The sequence below is a fragment of the Ovis canadensis genome, chromosome 18 (assembly GCF_042477335.2).
Source record: "Ovis canadensis isolate MfBH-ARS-UI-01 breed Bighorn chromosome 18, ARS-UI_OviCan_v2, whole genome shotgun sequence".
NCBI classification, from domain to species: Eukaryota; Metazoa; Chordata; class Mammalia; order Artiodactyla; family Bovidae; genus Ovis; species Ovis canadensis.
In genome coordinates this window covers 59,075,701-59,100,016 of record NC_091262.1, presented here as the reverse complement: position 1 = coordinate 59,100,016, position 24,316 = coordinate 59,075,701, and the positions used below count along the sequence as shown (strand labels likewise).

The following is a 24,316-nucleotide window of genomic DNA, read 5'->3' as shown; positions in this document are numbered from 1 at the left end:
TATATGGGACTTCCCAGGTGGCTCAGTGGTAAAGAATTTGCCTGCCAAGGAGGCTCAGGTTCAATCCCTGGGTTGAGAAGATTCCTGGAGAAGGAAATTGTAACCTACTCCAGTATTCTTGCCTGGGAAATCCCACAGGCAGAAGAGCCTGAGGGGCTATAGTCTGTGGGGTCCCAAAGAGTCAGACACAACTAAGTGACTAAACAACCAACATATATATATATATATGTATATATATATAAAACAGGCATAGATATGTATAAAAACTGAATAGTATTAGATTACTGAGCTTTGCAGCAGAGGACAGAAAAAAATGAAGCTTTGGATTCTATGGCACGGTCACTGGAAAGAGGAAGAAAATACAATGATTTATTTTTAAAGAATTAATAATACAGTACATCTTAAGTAATACGTCTGGGTGAGGAACTTACCTTTGGTTTGACCTGCCATAACTACTTCCAGAGGAACCTGTTTCAGGAAGGTGGAGGCCCCATACTATCCTGCCTGGCCAAGATGTCACCCTGCCTCTGAGAGCCAAATGAGGAGCGGAACTGTCAGGGAATTCCGGACATTGACATTCTTGGTTCTGATGCAGTCATAGAAGACACAAGAGAGCTGTTTTATTAATGGCTTTCATAAACAACAAAGATCTACTGTATAGCACAGGGAACTATATTCAGTATCTTGCAATAAATTATAACAAATACACACACACACATATATATTTGAATCACTTTGCTGTACACCTGAATCAATGTAATTCAACTATACTTCAGCTAAAAAAACCCTTTTTTAATAAATAAAAAAAAGAAAAAAGTGGACTTTCAATATACAGATTTGAACTAAACTTGATATGTAGTAATGTTCTAGCCCAGCTGAGAGTGACAGGATGATCTCAACTGGTCTCCTTAAAATGAATTTATGTGTCTATCATATAAGAAATTATGATTTCTCAAGCCTTTGCTTCTTGAGTTGGACTTTAACTAACTCTGGAAACATTAATGTTGTGATCATTTAAATGTGGTTGAAATTAACCCTACATTAACTTCATCAGAAGCTACCAAAACCCTGTTACATAACACTGCTATTTACAATAAATTAACAAAGGTCCGTCTAGTCAAGGCTATGGTTTTTCCTGTGGTCATGTATGGATGTGAGAGTTGGACTCTGAAGAGAGCTGAGCGCTGAAGAATTGATGCTTTTGAACTGTGGTGTTGGAGAAGACTCTTGAGAGTCCCTTGGACTGTAAGGAGATCCATCCAGTCCATCCTAAAGGAGATCTGTCCTGGGTTTTCACTGGAAGGACTGATGCTGAAGCTGAAACTCCAGTACTTTGGCCACCTCATGCGGAGAGTTGACTCATTAGAAAAGACTCTGACGCTGGGAGGGATTGGGGGCAGGAGGAGAAGGGGACGACAGAGGATGAGGTGGCTGGATGGCATCACCAACTCGATGGACATGAGTTTGGGTAAACTCCGGGACTTGGTGATGGACAGGGAGGCCTGGCATGCTGCGATTCATGGGGTCGCAAAGAGTCGGACACGACTTTGTTATTTGAATAACTTAATCCATTTGATAAGAGTGTACTTTTTCAAGTACTCTGGTAGCAAAACAGATTATTTTTAGCTCTTATCTGTGACTAGATAATTGGCTTCCTGTTTACTTCAATTCCTGGTTGAGAGCAAGTTGTATATATATAGTCTCTGGAAGTATCTGTCAGATACTGCCAACAGAGACAAAATGTGGGGACAAAAGTCTTCAGGGAATCTTGAGACACCATAACAGAGACATGACAAGAGAAAATTGAAGATTATCTCTCAAGATTTACTGCATTTATTCATTGGTGATCCCATCTCTTTTGTTTTGTGGCACTTATTTTCATTAAATACTGTGTGGATCACAATGAACTGTGGAAAATTCTGAAAGAGATGGGAATACCAGACCACCTGACCTGCCTCTTGAGAAACCTATATGCAGGTCAGGAAGCACCAGTTAGAACTGGACATGGAACAACAGACTGGTTCCAAACAGGAAAAGGAGTATGTCAAGGCTGTATATTGTCATCCTGCTTATTTAACTTATATGCAGAGTACATCATGAGATACGCTGGGCTGGAAGAAGCACAAGCTGGAATCAAGATTGCTGGAGAAATATCAATAACTTCAGATATGCAGATGACACCACTCTTATGGCAGAAAGTGAAGAAGAACGAAAGAGCCTCGTGATGAAAGTGAAAGAGGAGAGTGAAAAACTTAGCTTCAAGCTCAACATTCAGAAAACTAAGATCATGGCATCCAGTCACATGACTTCGTGGCAGATAGATGGGGAAACAGTGGAAACAGTGGCTGACTTTATTTTGGGGGGCTCCAGAATCACTGCAGATGGTGATTACAGCCATGAAATAAAAAGATGCTTACTCCTTAGAAGGAAAGTTATAACCAACCTAGAGAGCATATTCAAAAGCAGAGACATTACTTTGCCAACAAAGGTCTGACTAGTCGAGGCTACGGTTTTTCCAGTAGTCATGTATGGATGTGAGAGTTGGACTGTGAAGAAAACTGACCGCTGAAGAATTGATGCTTTTGAACTGTGGTGTTGGAGAAGACTCTTGAGAGTCCCTTGGACTGCAAGGAGATCTAACCAGTCCATCCTAAAAGAGATCAGTCCTGGGTGTTCATTGGAAGGACTGATGTTGAAGCTGAAATTCCAATACTTTGGCCACCTGATGCAAAGAACTGACTCACTGGAAAAGACCCTGATGCTGGGAAAGATTGAGGGCAGGAGGAGAAGGGGACAAGAGAGGATGAGATGGTTGGATGGCATCACCGACTCAGTGGACATGAGTTTGGGTAGGCTCTGGGAGTTGATGATGGTCAGGGAGGCCTGGTGTGCTGCAGTTCATGGGGTCACAAAGAGTCGGACATGACTGAGCGGCTGAACTGAACTGAGTGAACTGAATACTAAGAGAATATTCTGTCTCCTGTATTTTCTTTCATCTCACTGGTCTGTATGGCTTCCTCTAAGTAGATCTGTGAATGGAACTTACTTCATTTGTATCATGTAGACTCAAGATTGTCATTGGCTGGGATAAAGCAGAAAAAAAGCTGGTCTTCTCTCCTCTGCCCTCAGCCCCACCTCCTGCCCAGGCTGCCTTTTATTTACATCTTTTCTTATCCTTGCTCCCCTCCAGTCTCCTGTAGTGCTATGGGCCTTACAGATGCCTCATTCCCCACTACCCCTCATCTTCCCATCTAATTCCCAACTAGAGTTTCCAGATGGAGCAAATAAAAACGTAGGATGCCCTGCTAATGATGAATTTCAGATAGGCAGTAAGTAATTTTAGGGTAAATAAGTCCCTGCAATACTTGTGACATATTTATACAGAAGAACTGTCATTTATCTGAAATTCAAATTTAACTGGGAGACTATTTTACCTGGCAACCCTACTCTCATCCTGTGGGTTATCAGAGGCTCAAGCAGCTGCTTTGTTCCACTTACTGAGAGCTCTGTCTGCCTAAGTCCCAGCTCTGAAAGAACTCAGACCTAAACCCCACAATGTCATCACACTGGTCTCTGTCCCTCTGCTCCCAGTCATCCCCACAAGGGCTCCCTAGATGTTTCTCATTCTAGAAATTCCAAGCTGCTGAAAGCTGGGCAAAAGTACCAGGTCCAGGACTCCATTTAGCTTTGCCCTCAATTATCCTGGTAATTTTGATTTTTAGCAAAGACTCACCATGATAGGCCAGAATTCAGGTGCCTAAACTGATGAAAGTGGAGAGTGAAAAAGTTGGCTTAAAGCTCAACATTCAGAAAATGAAGATCACAGCATCTGGTCCCATCACTTCATGGGAAATAGATGGGGAAACAGTGTCAGACTTTATTTTGTTGGGCTCCAAAATCACTGCAGATGGTGACTGCAGCCATGAAATTAAAAGACGCTTACTCCTTGGAAGAAAAGTTATGACCAACCTAGATAGCATATTCAAAAGCAGAGACATTACTTTGCTGACTAAGGTCCGTCTAGTCAAGGCTATGGTTTTTCCTGTGGTCATGTAAGGATGTGAGAGTTGGACTGTGAAGAAGGCTGAGAGCCGAAGAATTGATGCTTTTGAACTGTGGTGTTGGAGAAGACTCTTGAGAGTCCCTTGGACTGCAAGGAGATCCAACCAGTCCATTCTGAAGGAGATCAATCCTGGGATTTCTTTGGAAGGACTGATGCGAAAGCTGGAACTCTAGTACTTTGTCCACCTCATGCGAAGAGTTGACTCATTGGAAAATACTCTGATGCTGGGAGGGATTGGGGGCAGGAGGAGAAGGGGATGACAGAGGATGAGATGGCTGGATGGCATCACTAACTTGATGGACGTGGGTCTGAGTGAACTCTGGGAGTTGGTGATGGACAGGGAGGCCTGGCGTGCTGCGATTCATGGGGTCGCAAAGAGTCGGACACGACTGAGCGACTGAACTGAACTGACCTAACATATCCTTCCTTTCTATGCCTCCTTTAGAATGAAGTTATCAGGGAAAAAGAAATCTATTAATAATATGAACACATATGCAGCTTATAATATCTTAAGACAGTTTTTTTAAAAAGCAAGAAGCTTGCTAGAGGACCAGGGAAGCAGTAATTATATTTAAGCACAAACTTGAAGAGAAAAATTCATTTAATGTGAAGAACAAGGCATCTGAGGTGAGACAGTCCCAGTGGAACCCTAAGAGAATGAACTCTAGCTTCTCCTTTGAGATGTTCTCTTTATTGGATCTGAGAACAGCATGAGGAAAAGAGAATATAAACTCAGGGGCATGCCAGGGGGAAGTACAAAGCACTTTAGAAATACTGAAAAGTGGCAGAGTTTCAAAGCCTTCGTTGTTCATGGCTGGCTGACTCTAAAGATACTCTCAATCCAGGGCACAGGTTTTAAAGAATTCCTTCTTCCCACAGTGTCTGGGACTTTGAATTAGACAGGTAGCTTTTGTTTCACTCAGGTGATCAGAATACAAAGGTAGCCCAAGCGCTGGGTACCAGCTGTCTTCATTCAGAGAAAAATCTGCACACCCCAGGGTTCCATGTCAGTGCAATTGACTCTGAGCAGCCTAAAATTCCCCTCCTTCTGGACAAATGACAGATGCACCTCAATTTACCTCCAACAGAGATCAGGGGTTTTGTTTTGGAAAGGCATCAAAGAGTTCAAAAATAATATAATTTCCCTACCACAGTTTTCTACCCTGATGAGCCACTATGGAAACGTGGGCCCTTTAAGACATAGTCCTCCCCGTTCCCTTTCTCTTGTTTCCTACTTTCTCTTTTGTAGCTAACAAAGTTTCTAAATCTATACACCAGATGCTCTACCATTCAGGCTGAGTTTTTATGAACTACTCTAGCCTAAATCACAGTGTACAGTACAAGAAAGACTATTTGGCTGAGAATCAGAAGAGCTGGATTATGGCTGAAATGTCTCCACTAACTAGCTGTGGGATCCAGGGGAGCCATCGCATCTTTCTCTTCTATAAAATGCAACTGTTTGGCCTTACATTCTTCAAAGTTCACTCCTGCTCCAAAGTCCCACATTCTTTCTGCATCCTACCCCATCCCTAGGAGCAACTTGTGAGGAATCTGCATTAAGCTTTTAGACAGGCTTATTTAACAAATGCATTTCCCCCTAATTTTCTTTAAACTAGGATAGTTCCTTTAAAAAAAAGTTTAGCTCACTGAAAGCCCAGTGTTCTAAGTATGTAGTTCATGAAATTTAGGAATAAAGGTTGGATTTGAGAGCGTTCTAACTCTCATCATCTTTCAATGCCCTCAATTTATCAGACCCTTGTCTGGAGAGCTCCTTCCTCTGGGGGCGGCAGTGCTGAATCCAATAATGGGTAAGGAGATCAAACATCCCTGCCTCTGTTTTTCCTGGATTGTTTCCCTGTGCATAATATATACCCTATATATATGGTATATATCTGTGTACATGGTCTTATGTAAATTAGGTCGCTGTTCATTTCATGTAAATAACTTTTTAATGCTAATATACTTTTTTCAGTTATGTTGTTGTAAATGCATCAATTTTAAGTGTTTACTGTGATGAATTTTGACTAACATTACATACACTATGTTTGCACCACCCAGAACCTTCCATCACCCCCACAAAGTAAGTTCTCTTGTGCCCTTATCCTCAGGCAACTACTATTCTGATTTTTTCTAGCATAGATTGGTTTTGCCTATTCTTGAATATGAAATCATATAGTATGTATAAGGAAAAATCTATTATTGTGTTGCAGACATGAATTTTTTCAGTTAAAATCAAGAAATACATTGCCAAAAAAGAAAAAAATACACTGCCAAGCAAGCAAGTAAAACAGAAATGCAATTATGAAAATTTACTCACTTTGGTAAAGTAAGCCAAACTTGATGAAATGAAACAAATCTATATGATTTAGAAAACCCTCATCCCAAGTGATGGAATTAATGAAAGTGAAAGTCGCTCAGTCGTGTCCAACTCTTTGGGACTCCATGGACTATACAGTCCATGTAATTATCCAGGCCAGAATACTGGAGTGGGTAGCCTTTCCCTTCTCCAGGGGATCTTCCCAACCCAGGAATCGAACCCAGGTCTTCCACACTGCAGGTGGATTCTTTACCAGCTGAGCCACAGGGCAAGCCCAAGAATACTGGAATGAGTAGCCTATCCCTTCTCCAGTGATCTTCCCAACCCAGGAATTGAACTGGGGTCTCCTGCATTGCAAGTGAATTCTTTACTAACTGAACTATCAGGGAAGCCCAATGGAATTCACAAAATGATGTATCAATCCTGAAAAGGCATTATGGGATGAAGAAAAATGATCATAGTCTAAAAAGAAGGAAGTGCCCCCTTTCCTCCAACCCAAATCATTGGATATTAAGTAAAAGTTGCTAATAAGCCTTTGACATCTGAATCAGAGCTTCATAAGTGATTCAGTGTGGGTAGGAGATAACATGTAGAGGATGAGATGATACCAGAAATGGAGAAGGGGTTTACAAATAACCTGGAGCCCAACAGCAGATGAACTGGTTCTGCTATTGATGGACCTGGAAGGGCAGCAAAAAAGGATACCAGAAGACCCTATTGCCCATGTAAGTGGAATGGCTGGCCCAATAAGAGAAAGGTAGGCATCACTCTGTCTTCCCTGGTGGCTCAGAAGTAAATAATCTGCCTGCAATTCAGGAGTTGGAGGAGACTCAGGTCTAATCTCTCGGTTGGGAAGATCCCCTGGAGGAGAGCATGGCAACCCACTCCAGTATTCTTGCCTGGAGAATCCCATGGACACAGGAGCCTGGTGGGCTATAGTCCACAGGGTCACAAAGAGTCGGACATTACTGAAGTGACTTAGCACACACCAATGCAGGCATCACTTTGTATTGAGTTCCCAAACTTCAGATAAGCCTTCAGTCAGTTCAGTCGCTCAGTCGTGTCCGACTCTCTGCGACCCCATGAATCGCAGCACACCAGGACTCCCTGTCTATCACCAGCTCCTGGAGTTCACTCAGATTCACGTCCATCGAGTCAGTGATGCCATCCAGCCATCTCATCCTCTGTCGTCCCCTTCTCCTCCTGCCCCCAATCCTAACAAATGTTAGGGGGAAAAATGCAACCGGTTATGAAAAGATATTATATCTCATTTAATTAAAAAGTCAACTTCTTGATATGGACCAAACAGGAAAAACTGAATCAAACAGAAGCAATGCTCTAAACAAGCATCAATTTAAGAGCTCTGATGCCAACCAGGGGGACACCCAGACACAAGTTTAGCATGGGGTAAGAGTCTTTACGTCTTCCGGTGAAGGCAAAGCCATTTGGTTGGCACTTCGTAGGAATATCTTTCCACCAGGTTGTCATCATAAGGTATGTGCCACGAGTCTCCAGTCGTTTGCACCACGGTGTCATAGCTGAGAATATGCTGTTGAATTAAAAAGGGAACCACACATTGAGAACAACACTAAAGGAATATCTGGCCATTTCCCTTTCTTTTCTGACGGTTTCTTAGTTTGCTTCAGAGATGTATTATTTGTCTTACTTAACAATGGATTTTCAAAGAGCAGCTAGCTCTGTGAAGATGAATTCTGGCAGTAGGAACAGTGGGGGTTGGAGGATAAAACAGGAGTTAGGATTAACAGATACACATTACTACATATAAAAGAGAAGACTTCCTTGGTGGTGCAGTAGATCAAGAATCTGCTTGCCAAGATAGGGTACATGGGTTTGATCCCTCATCTGGGAAGATTCCACATGCCAAGGAACAACTAAGCCCATGCTCAGCAACTGCTGAGCCGTGCTCTGGGGCCCTCGAGCTGCAACTGCAGAAGCCTGCACGCTCTAGGGCCCAAGAGCCAAACTACTGAGCCCCTGTGCCCCAACTACCAAAGCCTGTGCACCTAGAGTCTGTGCTCCACAGCAAGAGTAGCCCCCACTCTCCACAATTAAGAAAAAAACCTGTGTGCAGCAATGAGGACCCAGTGTAACCAAAAATAAAGACAAAAGAAGAAAAAAAAAAAAGACTTCCTCACTTAAAAAAAAATAGGTAAACAACAAGAACCTCCTGTATAGCACAGAGAAAGATAATCAGTATAATAACCTATAATGGAAAAGAATCTGAAAAAGAATATATATATACATACACACATACAAACACCCCCCCCACACACATATATATATCTACCATTGTATTACTGCTGCATACTTGAAGTTGACACATTGTAAATTAACTATACTTCAATTAAAAAAAAGATGAACCCTATTGTTAGGAGTTCCTTTTTGGGGAGGTTTCATATTTAAGGTTAAGGATCTCTATAAGAAAAAAATATATATATTCCTTTTTGTCTTTAATGATTTTGTATGCAACAGAGAAAACTTTCAAATATACAAAAATAAAGAAACAGCACAATGAACTCATACATACCCATCACCTCAGAGAGGGCAATGGCAACCCACTCCAGTACTCTTGCCTGGAAAATCCCATGGACGGAGTAGCCTGGAAGGCTGCAGTCCATGGGGTCGCTGAGGGTCGGACATGACTGAGCGACTTCACTTTTACTATTCACTTTCATACATTGGAGAAGGAAATGGCAACCCACTCCAGTGTTCTTGCCTGGAGAATCCCAGCGACAGGGGAGCCTAATGGGCTGCCATCTATTGTGTCACACAGAGTCGGACACGACTGAAGTGACTTAGCAGCAGTAGCATATCCATTACCTGGCCTCAAAAATCATCAAAATTCATGGCTAATCTTACTTCATCATTCATTCAAAACCCCTCAGATTATTTTGAAATAAATCTCAGATATTATATCACTTTTTCTATAATTCAATATGTATCTCTGAAAGATAAGAACTTATTTTGTAAATGTAAAAGGAATATTATTATTATACTTAAGAATTAACAACTCCTTAACATCATCAAATTTCTACTGTTTACATTTTTCCAATTATTATATGTGTGTAATTATATTTTACAGTTTGAATAGGAATTGAAATAAGGTTGTTACATTGTGACTGGCTAAACTCTCAAGACTCTTACAATCTAGAGCTTCTCTTTTCAACTCTATTTTTCTTGCAGTTTTTTGTTATTGAGGAAACCAGGTCCTATACTGTATCCCACAGCTGATTTTGCTGATTGCATTTCTGTGGTATCATTTGATACTGTATTTCCCACAAATGCTGTTTTTGTCTGTTTGTTGAGCCCTGGACTGTATTTACCATTGGCTAGTGTATTGGTGACTGCAGCCATGAAATTAAAAGATGCTTACTCCTTGGAAGAAAAGTTATGACCAACCTAGAAAGATTATTCAAAAGCAGAGACATTACTTTGCTAACAAAGGTCCGTCTAGTCAAGGCTATGGTTTTTCCAGTAGTCACGTGTGGATGTGAGAGTTGGACTGAGAAGAAAGCTGAGCGCTGATGAATTGATGCTTTTGAACTGTGGTGTTGGAGTAGACTCTTGAGAGTCCCTTGGACTGCAAGGAGATCCAACCAGTCCATTCTGAAGGAGATCAGCCCTGGGATTTCTTTGGAAGGAATGATGCTAAAGCTGAAGCTCCAGTACTTTGTCCACCTCATGTGAAGAGTTGACTCATTGGAAAAGACTCTGATGCTGGGAGGGATTGGGGGCAGGAGGAGAAGGGGATGACAGAGGATGAGATGGCTGGATGGCATGACCAACTCGATGGACGTGAGTCTGAGTAAACTCCGGGAGATGGTGATGGACAGGGAGGCCTGGCGTGCTGCAATTCAATGGGGTCCCAAAGAGTCAGACACGACTGAGCAACTGAACTGAACTGAACTGAGTGTATTTTTCTATAGTAAATTGCCTTTAGATTTTCTCTTTGCTTTTACACGAGACATCCTTGAACTTACATGTATTTCAACTAGAATCAAAAAAGAACTCAATTGAGATTGTGCCACAAAAGTGGATTAAACAGGAAAAAGAGTTATTCAGCAGAAACAGAAGTATGATGAGTCATAAAACATACAGAATTTTGAGCTATGGCAAATAAATAGGAAAATAAAAAACACATATAGGGATTTGTAACTGATAACATAACTGAAGTCATAACTGATGACACTTCAGGGGTTTTCAATACATCAGTTAACGTGGGGTTGGCCTAGGAAAACATTGCTCTGGCAGACTCTGTGTTTTTAGGATCTGGCTAATTCCAAATACCAAACTGCTGCTGCTGCTGCTGCTAAGTCGCTTCAATAGTGTCTGACTCTGTGCGACCCCAGAGATGGCAGCCCACCAGGTTCCCCCGTCCCTGGGATTCTCCAGGCAAGAACACTGGAATGGGTTGCCATTTCCTTTTCCAATGCATGAAAGTGAAAAGTGAAAGTGAAGTTGCTCAGTTGTGTCTGACTCTTCGCGACCCCATGGACTGCAACCTACCAGGCTCCATGGGATTTTCCAGGCAAGAGTACTAGAGTGGGGTGCCATTGCCTTCTCGGAAATACCAAACTAAAGCTAAGAAAAACAAAACATCAAGAACTAGATGCACCGTTCTTTGACGATGTCACATTCTTACTATATAGTTGGCTCTGCTGATGTTATGGAGAGGATGGATAACATACCTGAAAGGTTATTTTTGCTCCTGGATGCTTACTAACAATTGCCAGCTGATGTCCCTGCTGCCACTTAAAGAACAGGCGCTGGGTCTTGGCATCAGGCAGACAGGCCCTGTGGTCTCTCATCAGGTCTTTTGTGATAAACTTGCAGTGGTTTCCTGAGTGCAGTGTGGCATACAGAAGGAACGGATCATCCTCAGAGCTGAGCCGGACATAAGAATGGACACAATCAAACACATGTCCAAAGAGGCAGAGAACAGCATTCTTCACCATGCTAATTACTTCTTTCTCTACTTTCCTCAGAAGTATTCTTTGCTCTTAACTGATATGATCAATCAAGGATACTTATGAACCACCTGCAAGTCTTCAGCTGGTAGGCAACATGATCGAGAACACAGATGGACAGCTACAGGGAAGGGAATGCTAATGCTTAGGATTCTTAGCAGTTCAACTGGACTCTACCGCTAGAAGGGAGAATTCTAACGGTAATTCTCTCTTCATACTTAAAAGCTGGTTCTCTGGGTCCCCATGGAGTTTTCCTCATCTGCCTCATCCATTACAGAGCACATCTTTTCCCTACCCCTTTCTTCACTTGAATTCAAGAAACATTCATAATACTAACAGGGCAGGAGGATACTTTCTTGCAAAAGTAAGGGGCTAACCTCAAAGCTTAAACTGGTATCTCCAAGTAGCTTCTGGGTAGCCATCCTGATCAGCACCCAAAGGCACCTCCAGAGAAGAGCCAGGAGCTCAAAGTCTCCAATGAGCCCTCAACATCAGTAGTGAGTGCTTGAATACATGTGCTGTAGCTGTAAAAACAGCAGTAGTTACCATGACTTGAGATTCAGATGGCAACATGTGATTAAGCTATATACCTTGATCCAAATGACCCAAAGTGGATCCTTTACAGGATACTTTATACAGTTCCTTGACCAGGGATTGAACCTGGGCCACAGCAGTGAGACTGCCGTCCTAACCACTGTACTGCCAGAGAATTCCTCCATTTGACCTTTTTAAGAACAAACAGTTTGGACAATACTGACAAATCTTGAAGTTATCACATTCAACCCAACAAAACCTAGACTCAGGACTGAGGTTCACTCATAATCCATGCTAAATTGTAAATCCCTTACAGGATACCTTGTACTAAAGTATTTCAATTTCAAGTGTAATGATAAAATAACTGGAATCTGTCTTTAAAATAATCTTCAGGAAAAAGAAAAACTGTGGGGGTTATATGGAACAACATTAACAAATGACAGTAGTTACGGGAGCTGAGTGACAGTCATGGGAGCATTCACTGTACTATTCTCCCTAGTTTAGGTTTCAACACGCTTCTTTGGCACATTAGTGGCAAACAGAGTTAATGTTAAAAATTTAAATACTCAACTCCAAAGCCATAGAAGGTGGCTGAATCAATCTTTACCACTGGGTTTGGAATTTCAGCATATACAATATATACAGGCTCCAAACCAAGCACGAGAACAATTTCCAACAGGCTTCTTGGTTATAACACTACCGTTACTTAGTTCTTCCATCTATGAAAAATAATGATGATGGTGACAGCAACAAATATAGATGCTTTCCATGCACTTGGTGCTGTGCCAAGAGTTTCACATGTATTATGTGCAAGTATTTTCTCACTGAATCCTCATGAGGGTTACCTATGAAGAAAAGAAGACACAGAGAAGGGAAACACTTCCCAGACAGGAAGTGACAGGGCCATGATCTGAACCAGGGTAGACTGATTCTCAAGCCTGCGATCCTCAGGTTTAGCCAATGCTGCCTAATGTGACTGAATGAAGGGCATTACTACTACCTTATAGTCTTGGAAAGATGGAAGTACCCACTCCATGAATAAATAAAAGAACTTAGCTACAGAAAAATGAGATTTGGTTTGGGATCTGAAGGAGGGGTTAGCTTCCAGCTTTATGCATTGAGTGCCATTTGACATTTTTTTTTTTTTTTTTGGCTGCAGTGTTTGGCCTGTGGGATCCTTAGTTCCTTGACCAGGGATTGAACCTGGGCTACGGCAGTGAGATTGCCATCCTAACCACTGTACTGCCAGAGAATTCCTCCATTTGACCTTTTTTAAGAACGAACGGTTTGGATAATACTGACAAATCTTGAAGTTATCACATTCAACCCAACGAAACCTAGACTCAGGACTGAGGTTTGCTCATGATCCATGCTAAGTTGTAAATAAACCTTTGTCAGCATAAACAGTATGAGAACCTAAATGCGTGCTAACAGTTAATACATGGTGTTGTAGATCTGTGCTCCTCTTGACTAGCTACTTTCTGCATACTGTATGGACACTGTGTATTTCCTTGCTGATCATGTTTTCCATCTTCCTTTGGTTTCCTGGGAAGTGGTAGCTCACAGCAACATTCCCTTTATACTTAGAATAAAACCCAGAGCCCATGAGGTCCTCTGTAATGCGGTCCCTGCCTTCTCTGCGACCTCAGAACTGACCATCCACACTGGCCTGCCAGCTCCCCTCATTCCTGACTGACAGCCCTCTTTTCCCCCCTCCCCGCCTGTGGTGGGTCTTAGTTGTGGCACGTGCACTCTTAGTTGCAGCATGCAGGATCTAGTTCCCTGACAAGGGATCAAACTTGGCCTCCCTGCACTGCGAGTGCGGAGTCTTAGCCACTAGACCACCGGAGAGGCCCTCTTTTGTTGTTGTTCAGGGCCTTTTGAACACCTGCTGTTCCTTCTGCCTGGTAGTTTCTTCCCACTACCTCTCCTTGTTTCTCAAACGACTCACTTGTTCTCTTCAGATCTGTGTCCTCCCCAAGGCCTTTCCTGATGATCTCTCCATTCACCCCCCTCGATATTGGACCTAGTCCTCTTCCAGCTCCCTACTCCCCTCACAGCTTTGATCATTGCCTGTTTATCTGTTTACCTGTCTACTGTTACGTTCCAAGATGACAGGGACTTGGTTTTGTTCACTGGTGTTTCTCTGAGAACACAGATGGTGCTCGTATTTGCTAAATATTTGTTAAATGATCTGTTCAGGAATCTATGGCATGCATTCTGTGTACTAATCTCATTTGGGTTTTAACTTATTTCTCCTTTTTGGCTTCCCTGATGGCTCAGATGGTAAAGCGTCTGCCTGCAATGCGGGAGACCCGGGTTCAATTCCTGGGTCAGGAAGATCCCCTGGAGAAGGAAATGGCAACCCACTCCAGCACTCTTGCCTGGAAAATCCCATGGACAGAGGAGCCTGATAGGCTACAGTCCATGGGGTCGCAAAGAGTCGGACACGACTGAGCGACTTCACTTTCACTTTATTTCTCCTTTAAACTGATTTCTCATCTATTTAAGTTTATCCTGCTATAAAAACTATATTTTTATAAATTTTTTTTTTGAATGAGGCTGAGTATACTCACACACACATGCACTTTAAAAACAGAAAAACAGGTAACAAGCAGATGACTGGAGCCTAGTGTAACTCACTTAATAACTTCAATACCTACATGTTGTCAGCGAAAAAAAAGCTGGCTTGCTTTTGCATCTTTTCCATCTCAACTCTTCTCCACCGGGAATTCTGCGTTAACATATGCTTCCGGCCCAGGACCAGCACTTGAAGATTCTGCTTGGCGAGATGAGAGACCACATTCAAGAGCTGAAAAACACAAAGTCAGTTCCCAAGAAAGTCAGGGAAGAATCTCAAGTAAGGGGAGTGATTCTGCTAGATGGTAATCTCAATGGGTCCAACAGTCTTTTCTGGTAAGAGGTGAGAAAACATTCCTTAACAGTCTTTTCTGGTAAGAGGTAATTGCCCATCTTTGTAAATAAACCGGAGGAAAATGCTTCCATGTTACAAATGATTATCTAACACCTGCCCACTGGCCAGGCTACATGGGATACCTGGGGAGGTTTCTAAGCATAGACAAGATGAGCCATTTTAAAAATGTGTTCTGTAGGGCCCACTGGGAGAGAGGTAGGGGAGCTAAGAAGGATGGGGTTTGGTTCCTGTACACTCCCAACCCTGTTTCAACCCAAACAGCTCAGTTTTTGTCACTTATATATTGGTATTCTGCATAGATTTTTATTTAAATAAAGGATGGCTCAGATGGTAAAGAATCTGCCTACAATGCAGGAGACCTCAGTTCACTCCCTGGGTCAGGAAGATCCCCTGGAGAAGGGAATGGCAACAGTTAGGAGCCTAGCAGGCTATAGTCCATGGGGTTACAATGAGTCAGACACGACTGAGAGACTAACGCTTTTATTAAAAGTTTGTAAATGGCTGGAATAGATATTTCTTTTTTTTTTTTTTACTTAAGGTTTTTTAACTTTTAACTTTGTATTGGGATATAGCTGATTAACAATGTTGTGATAGTTTCAGGAGAACAATGAAGGGATTCAGCCATATGTATACATGAAAATATTGAATTTTCAGTCAACTTTTCCACATCATGATTCTGCTAAGATTGCTACTTTTCACTGAAATCCCTCTTTCCTCCAAAAGGTCTGTCAACTTTCATCCTCCAGCTTATTTTCCACTCAGTGAATTTACCCTATATTCTTCCCATTTCCCACATGTCTTGTGTGCACATGGATTCCTCTTAAAAGTTTGACGTGGGATTTTTAGTAAACCCTACACTTTGGTGAGCTTATTTACATTCAATCTTTCATAAGTAAAAGTCTATAGACTACTTTCATGTACAACCTATTAAACTAAGCTATAAATGAATATTACTAAGTGTAATATGTAAAAGCTAATAAAATATTTTAACTTAAGTTATATAACAGTGCATCAGAAATATAAAAGTTCTATAATTTATAAAAACTCCAGGGCCTCTGAAAATCACAAGTTGAAAGTCACTGAAGAAATCCTTAATTTTCTTGGGTCTTGGTTAGAAAGGCATTTATTTTAGCCTAGCTTTCCCTAACTCAAATTTATTCCCATGTAGACTTTCAGGATATTAGTTAAAATTCTTTACTCAATAATTTTTCATTCATTTATTTGGTCAGTTGTCAAATATTGCTTGAGTACCTGTTAGTCTAACACACATGGATTCTCTCAGTTAGTCTAATAATGAATTAGCGAGAGCTGAACTTTTAAGTACTGTTTAATGCTTTGGATTTATATGTATTTTTGGCCCATTCTACCCATTCTACTCCATTACTAATCTTATTATTTTAGGAAACAGTAGTTAGTTATATGATCTCTAATTCTTAGTTCAAGAATGAATGGACAGAATGAACACAAGTTGGCCACTGAATGTGAGCAAAGAAGTGTACCAATACCACTGTGAGGACTCTGACCCAAAGCTTTACAACCAGAAAAAGTTATGAGTAATGGCTTCTCTGTTCACTCAACAGTTATTTCCCAGAACTCTCCATGTATAAGGCACATAGTAGGTATTATAGCTTACGAAGTTTTGGAAGATATGGCCCCTGACTTCAGTGAGGGAGTGCCTAATAATTTTCTTATCCAACTCTCAAGCCTGGAAAGATGTATATGCTGGTTCCACATATACTGAATGGTTAATAGACATTTTCTGATTAGCTGAAGAAAACGCCTACCTCTATTGTGAAATACAAAATGCCTACCTCTATTACTGAAAACTTGAAAAATATAGGCAAGAAGAAAAGTGAAAGAGGAAATCACTTATAACCTCACTACCCAAAGATCTAACTCTATTTGCCAGTCTATTTATCCTAAGCATTTTTATATAATCTTACAAGGTACTATTTTAAAAGCTGGGTTGGTAATCAAACATCTTCACTATGGAAGTTTAGTTCAGGGATTCAAACACCTCAAAACATTGAGAGTGAATCTCTTTCAAAATGCACTTACAAATTTTCTTCTTAAAGCTATGCTGAGATTACAGATTATTTTCAATGAGCCCAGATAAAAAATGGCAACTGAATTCATTAAAAGGAATGACAACTGCTTTCTAAAAACTCCTGTATGAATTCCCATAAAGTTATTCTCAATACCAAAAAAAAAAAAAAAAATCAAACAAAACCAATTTTTGATACTGATTCCATATACATGAGAAGACATGGCTTAAAGAAAAACACAATTGGGTCTTCACATCTGTGTGTGTGTGTGCTTAGTCATTCATATCTATACCTCGGTTTAAATAAACAGCCTTGAATTTACTAATATTAAGTTAAAGACAGGGGCCCAAAGAAGAACAGAAAGGGCTTAGGTTAGCTTGAACAACTCTGGGGCACCATCGTGTGGCCGAAAGGTCTCAGCTAGCAGCAGCTCTCTGGTGATGATGCAAACAAGGGAGAATAAAGACACAGGAAAGAGAGATGAGTGTACGGGATGGAATAGAGGCATTTGCCTGAAACTCTATAGCAATCTAGCTATGAGCCTACTTCCTGTGAGGTAAATTCCAAGACTGGATCCAATGGGCTGGCCCAGAGTCATAGATATACTTAGAATAGTAAAGAAAAAGAAAAGTGACCTTAATTCTGTTAGATCAAAAATAAAAATGGGAGAAATTTCTACTTCTGGGAAAACAGAGTGGATGTACTCTTCCCTATTTCTTCCACTATGTACAACTAAAACCCTCAGATGTTTTGTATATAAAACAAATGCAAGACTTTGTAGAGATAAAAAGGCAGACTGGCTAGGGACCTTGGGATTTCCTTTTCGCCTCATATATCCTCCTATACTTGGAGATCAAGAAGCCAGCAACCTGGAAATGTCACGGATACAGACAAAAAAAGACCAATAAAGGCCGGTTCTCTCTAGCCAAAGGACTAGAAAAGACGCAGTCTAGCAAGACTGAAAACCTGTTAAAGTGATAACACCAGCAGACTGATGTTACATGTGTATGCGTGTATGTATACATATGTGATGCTTTCAGCAACCATTAAAAATGCTATGCAAAGATATATATTCAAAAACACTATGATTTTTTTTTAAAGCCAACTATAGACACATAAAAATGGAATTCTAAGAAAAGTTCAAGCAACCCACAGGAAGGCAGGAAAAATAAAACAGAAATAGGAAAGAATGGTAATAGAAAACAAAAAATAAAATGGCAGACATAATGCCTAACATATGAATAACAACATAAAATATAAAGCATTTTAATACATCAATGAAAAGACAGGGCACATATCAGAATTTTATTCATTTTTAAGGCTGAATAATATTCCATTGTATCTATATACAACATCTTATCTATTCATGTCCGTGGATATTTGGGTTGTTTCTAAAACTTTCCTTCCTGAACTTATCCTATAATGAGGAATATTGATCATAGCTATCTTGCTTGGGAAACCAGCATAGGACTTCTATAATGTCTGCAGATGTCAGATCCTAAAGGCTTTAGAGTTCTGAAGATCTACAGTCCATAAAACCCAGGAAGTTCCAGAGACTGCAGAGGGGGAGGTAAAAAGTTAAAAGACTAGGGAAAGGAAGTTACACTTGCTATTTAGGGTTATTCAGAATAGCTCTTGCTCTCATGACCCTCTCCCACCTCTTAGGCAGCTTTTCTACTTCCTGAGCATCCCTACCCACTTATTTCCAACACATGTAGCTCGGCCAATTGTATTTTTACCCTAAGCTCAGGAACTACTGTTCAGGTTTACACCAAAAGTAAGTCATGTATGAGTAATGTCACTTATGAATTAAAAAAAAGAAAAACTTCTTATCTATTCCTACTAGAGATAAACCAAATTAGAACAGAAGCCAAGCCAAATATTAAGCTGCAATCTGTGTTTACTCTTCTGGTTTTTGGAGAATTATCCTTTAGACATCGTAAAGAGCAATGTGGGAGCGAGCATGGTGAGAATGGATCTCAGCTTAACCTTGAGGTGCCAAGTACCTGGAGTTCTGGAAGCAATTTGGAATTTGAGATATTCTCCAGAATCAGCTGTACTATGTATTTTGCTCTGCTGTGTGGTTCAGACTCCAGACCCCTTGGGCAGGTCCAGAACTGTCCTCACCATCTCTGGATTCTCCAGGTTGAGAACTTCCCAGAGTGGATCTCAGCTTCTCTTGTCAGAACTGCCCTGAGCTCAAGGAAACCCGTCCACAGCTCTCATTTAAACCGAATCCCTGCTCAGAGTCTCAAGGGGAGAACCGCCTCCTCTACGATATCGACCATTCTGTACACATGGATATTTGTCACACACTGCTTGATCCTTCCTATGAAGGCCTAGTTTGGTCTTGGATGAACCTTGAAGATAAGTCAGACACAAAAGGACAAATTTTATACGATTTCATTTATATGAGTTACCTAGAGGAGTCAATCAGAGACAGAAAACAGAATGGTGTTTGCCAGGGGCCAGAAGAGAGGTGAATAAGGAGATACTGTTTAACGGTACAGAGTTTCAGTTCAGGTGATGTTCTGGTGATGGGGATGGTTGCCCAACAATGTAAACTGCTTAATGCCACTGAATGGTACACTTGAAAATGGTTAAAATGATACACTGTATGTTATGTACATTTTACTACAATAAAAGTTTAATTACCAAAAATTTTAAACATAAACAAAAGTAAGCAGAATAGCATAATGTGCCCATCATCCAGCTTCAGTAATTATCAGCTCATGGCCAATCCAATTTCATCTATATTTCTACCAACTTCTGCTTTGGATTATTCTGAAACAAATCCTAGACATCACATCAACTGTGAATATGTCAATGTATTTGTAAGTATAAGGACTCTTAAAAAAAGAAGCATAACACCATTATCACATCTAAAAATATTAACAATTCCTTAATATCAAATATACAATCAACATTTATATTTCTCTAGGTTATATTGCTTTTTAGTTTAAAAAAAATCAAGATTTAAAATAACTCCATACACTGTGATTGTCTGACTACCATTAAAGAAATGTGGCTGCTATTCTGACGGAAGTTCCCACGTTTAGACTTTGCCAACAGCATCCTTGTGGTATCATGTAACATATTCCCTAGTCTTCCTTGTTTCCTATAAATTGGCAGCTGGATCTAGAGACTTGATCAGATTCAAGGGTTTCTGGGTATGTATGAGTGTGCACATGCATGCGTATATTTAAAATTGTGGCCCTGATAAAGTGAAAAGGGTAGTTTATTCATTAAAAATGAATGACAACCTTCTCTGTCAGTCATTAGGCAGAGGGTACTGGGGATGTGAATACCAATATGAAGACACATTATTCCCAGCTCCGGGAGTTTGCCATCAAATGACTGTAATGTGATGTAAAAAGTGCTAAGACAGAGGTTAAAGGACGGGCACCTAAATCAGACTGGGGGTGGGGATGGTGGTCAGGGAAGTCACCACTAAGGAAGCGATGACTGAGCTGAGTTTTCAGATGAATTATTCAGGCAAGGAACGGGAGTTTCCAAGGACAAGAAGCAGCATGTAGTTTTTTTTTTTTTTTTTAAAGCAGCAGCATATTGGTTGAAGGTGAGGGCTCTTTATTAATCCTCTGAATTCAGGGAACCGCAAGCTATCAAATGCGGGAGGATGTCACAAGGAGTCCCAGAAAGAAGGCTGGGAATGACTATTGGGGTCAGATCATGAAGGTCCTTGTAAACCGTGATAAGGAATCTTTTACCAGCTGAAAGCAGTGGAGAACAACAAAGTATTTAAATAGGAGCATGACATGACTACCAGTTTAAAGAGATCAACCCTGTGTATTGCAAGGAGGCTGGACTAGAATAGGGTGATCAAGTAAGGGAGCTTCTGCAGTATTTCAGGTAACAGATGATGAGAACTGAGATGCTGGTGGTAAGGATGGAGAGAAAGAGAGCCTTCTGGAGTAAAGCAGAACTAAGCAGACTTAGTCACTGACTGAATGTGGGAAACAAGGAGAGAAACAAACCAGGGAAGAGTTGGACAACTGGATAGATGATAGTAGCAAGCCAGGGTCTGTGAGAGGAGGAGCTCATGATATGTACCAGGGGGTAAATAAGCCAGTGGGCAGCCAGTCAGGAGACCCTATCCGGGAGAGGGCTTTGGGATGAAATAAAAGATTTGAAGTCATCAGGAAACACACATTGGCAGGAGCCATCAGCAAGTGGAAGAGGTCTCCAGTTCAGTTCAGTCACTCAGTTGTGTCTGACTCTTTGCAACCCCATGAACCTCAGCATGCCAGGCCTCCCTGTCCATCACCAACTCCCGGAGTCTACCCAAACTCATGTCCATTGAGTCAGTGATGCCATCCAACCATCTCATCCTCTGTTGTCCCCTTCTCCTCCTGCCCTCAATCTTTCCTAGCATCAGGGTCTTTTCAAATGTGTCAGCTCTTCACATCAGGTGGCCAAAGTATTGGAGTTTCAGCTTCAACATCACTCCTTCCAATGAACACCCAGGACTGATCTCTTTTAGGATGGACTGGTTGGATCTCCTTGCAGTCCAAGGGACTCTCAAGAGTCTTCTCCAACACCACAGTTCAAAAGCATCAATTCTTGAGCGGTCAGCTTTCTTTATAGTTCAATTCTCACATCCATACATGACTACTGGAAAAACCATAGCCTTGACTAGATGGACCTTTGTCAACAAAGTAACATCTCTGCTTTTTAATATGCTGTCTAGGTTGGTCAAAACTTTCCTTCCAAGGAGTAAGCGTCTTTTAATTTCATGGCTGCAATCACCATCTGCAGTGATTTTGGAGCCCGCCAAAATAAAGTCAGCCACTGTTTCCCCATCTATTTGCCATGAAGTGATGGGACCAGATGCCATGATACTAGTTTTCTGAATGTTGAGCTTTAAGCCAACTTTTTCACTCTCCTCTTTCACTTTCACCAAGAGGTTCTTTAGTTCTTCATTTTCTGCCATAATGGTGGTGTCATCTGCATATCTGAGATTATTGATATTTCTCCCGGCAATCCTGATTCCAGCTTGTGCTTCTTCCAGCCCAGCATTTCTCATGATGTACTGTGCATATAAGTTAAATAAGCAGGGTGACAGTATACAGCCTTGATGTACTCCTTTAACAAACTCAAAAGGAGCAGAGGAAGAAAACTGAGGAATCCTATTCTTTAAAAGATACAGAGCTATAAGAAAAGCCATTAATGGAAGCTGAGGAATGGCCTGAGAGAAAGAAAACCAGAAGACAGTGATGTCTCAGAAAGACTATAAGGAGCACTTCAAGAAGGAAGGAATGTCTAAGTAACAGCACTATAGAAACACCAAAATGTGACCTGCACCCTGGAGGAGACATCCTGATGATGCCATGGTGTTAGGAGGGAGATTTCACTTGCCTTCCTTAACTCTCTTCAGCTAGTTAGAGCCCAGCACTCTTGGACACCGTACCCTGCGTCATTCCCTGACAGCTTCTAATGCTGTTATTAGATGTGTGAAATGAATGTCAGTTGCTCTTCAAGAACCAAAGGAAGTTTGAAGATAGTTTTCTTTAACGGATCTGATGTAGAAGGGGAGCTTGATAAAGTAGAAATTATTCTCCCTGGAATTGTCAGATGCTGTTATAGGTGCAAACTGCAACCAGGTAAGGGTGTTTGAAGAGCAAGGCCTCATGTATTTGATGAGTCTAAGCTTTTGGAGGCTTCACTTTTCTCAGATAAAACCATGAAGGTGTTCACACTGAGGAGGCTTTGAACTGATTTCATCTTTGACCTGTCCTTCTTTACATACACATATACACACACACACAGCCCTGCAGTTCAGCACCTGAGCTAAGAAAGGAGATCAAATTAATTTTAAACAGAATGTTGACATTAAAGAAACTATTTTTAGTTATAGGTGGAAAAACTTAAAATTCCATTAAAAAAAAGAAATTTTTAAAACAACCACAACAGCCTGCATACTGTTCCAACATGAAAAGATATCGATTTCTCATAACAGTTACACACTGGTTATCTGGAACACTAAAGCCAGGAAACACATCCACTTTTTATGCTATTGCTTCACTAAAGACAACCTCATGGTAATGTGGTACTTGATCTAGGATGGAAGGTGGGGGGCTTCCTATTTGAGTCTGGGTGGATTTTAGGATATGATGAGATTAAGTCAAAGACAGACAAGAGAAAGCAAGAAAGGAAAAGAAAGACCCTGGATCCTTTAAAACCTCAGAGCACAATGACTGATGAACTCTATGGAAGGCAGTGTTCTCAGATTCAGAAGACCAGTTATAAACACAGTGTTTATAACTGATGCACTGTGCTCTCCACCAAGTTTACAGCAGAAGAAACACAGGAAGTTATAGTACAACCCTGGAGTTTTCTACTTGTTTCTATGTTCCTACAATCTGCAGGTAAGCTAATATTCAGTTTCAGTCCCTTCTTTGTCTTTGCTCCTACCACTTTTCTCCTGAACTACGTTTTTGGAAGAGAATCCCTGTTTTAGAAATAGTCCTTGAGTGACTGCTATAGTCAGCATTTTTCTGTGCAGCTCTGGAAATGCCAACTAGGAGGAGAGTGCAGGCAACTCACCACCATTGTGGCTCAAGGCTTCTCATGTTTTCATCTGCCAGCTACCCACTGGTACTGTTTCAGCCTCAGTTCTATGTTTGAGAATTATTGCTGCCTGCTAGACAGAATGGAAGGGAGTAATATCACTTTCTATTTAAAGAATGTTAATAATACTTCCTTTTAAATTAAAAAAATAATAATTTTATGCATTTATTTATTTGGCTGTGCTGGGCCTTTGTTGTTGCAAGGGCTTTTCTCTAGTTGCAGCAAGTGGGGGCTACCCTCTAGTTGTGGTAGGCAGACCTCTCACTGTGGTGCCTTCTCGTGTTGTGAAGCATGGGCTCTAGGCACGTGGGTTTCAGTAGGTGCAGGTCTGAGGTGCTAGAGCACAGGCTCTGTAGTTGTGTTGTATGGGCTTAGTTGCTCCAAGGCCTGCGGGATCTTCCGGGATCAGGGATTGAACCTGTGTCTCCTGCATTGGCAGGAAGATTCTTTACCACTGAGTCTAGTGATACTTCTTTGCTGGACTTGTTTAAGTGTTGTATACCATGTAAGATCCAGATTAACATTTGTTGAGGATGAGAGTACTGCGAGAAGGTAAGAAAAGGAAATGTTTTAGAGAAGCAACAGAAGCTGGGGCAAGGAGGGAGACGGAAGCTTTCACTGGGTGGTATTCAAGGAGTGGAAACCTTGTAAGCCTGTTGGCGTAGTTTCAGAGAGGAGAGACGGACACTGAGCTGGAGTCCTGCTCTCACCTCTGGGACCATGTGCTTTAAGTACAGCTTTAAAAATCTGATTATTGACCAAATATATAAAGCTCTTTGAATCTGTTGGGAGAAATTACATACACAAAATACTACTACTTTATTATGAGGTCATAAATGATCCCAT

The 24,316-nt window shown here is 41.1% G+C and overlaps 1 protein-coding gene across 9 annotated transcripts in view; it reads right to left on the bottom strand.

The window, feature by feature from the left end:
- Positions 1 to 7,627: 7,627 nt before the first annotated feature.
- Positions 7,628 to 24,316, bottom strand: part of PRORP (protein only RNase P catalytic subunit) — a 135,401-nt gene continuing 118,712 nt past the window's right edge. For 7 of the 9 annotated variants that reach the window (XM_069558723.1, XM_069558715.1, XM_069558718.1 and 4 more), the window contains 3 exons: positions 14,566 to 14,714; positions 11,090 to 11,285; positions 7,628 to 7,929 (listed from right to left, as the gene is read on the bottom strand). In XM_069558723.1, the coding sequence (XP_069414824.1) occupies positions 7,798 to 7,929; positions 11,090 to 11,285; positions 14,566 to 14,714 (477 nt within the window). In that variant the 3' untranslated portion in view covers positions 7,628 to 7,797. The remainder of the gene's footprint in view (positions 7,930 to 11,089; positions 11,286 to 14,565; positions 14,715 to 24,316) is intronic. The other 2 variants (XM_069558720.1, XM_069558722.1) reach the window with 1 other exon arrangement.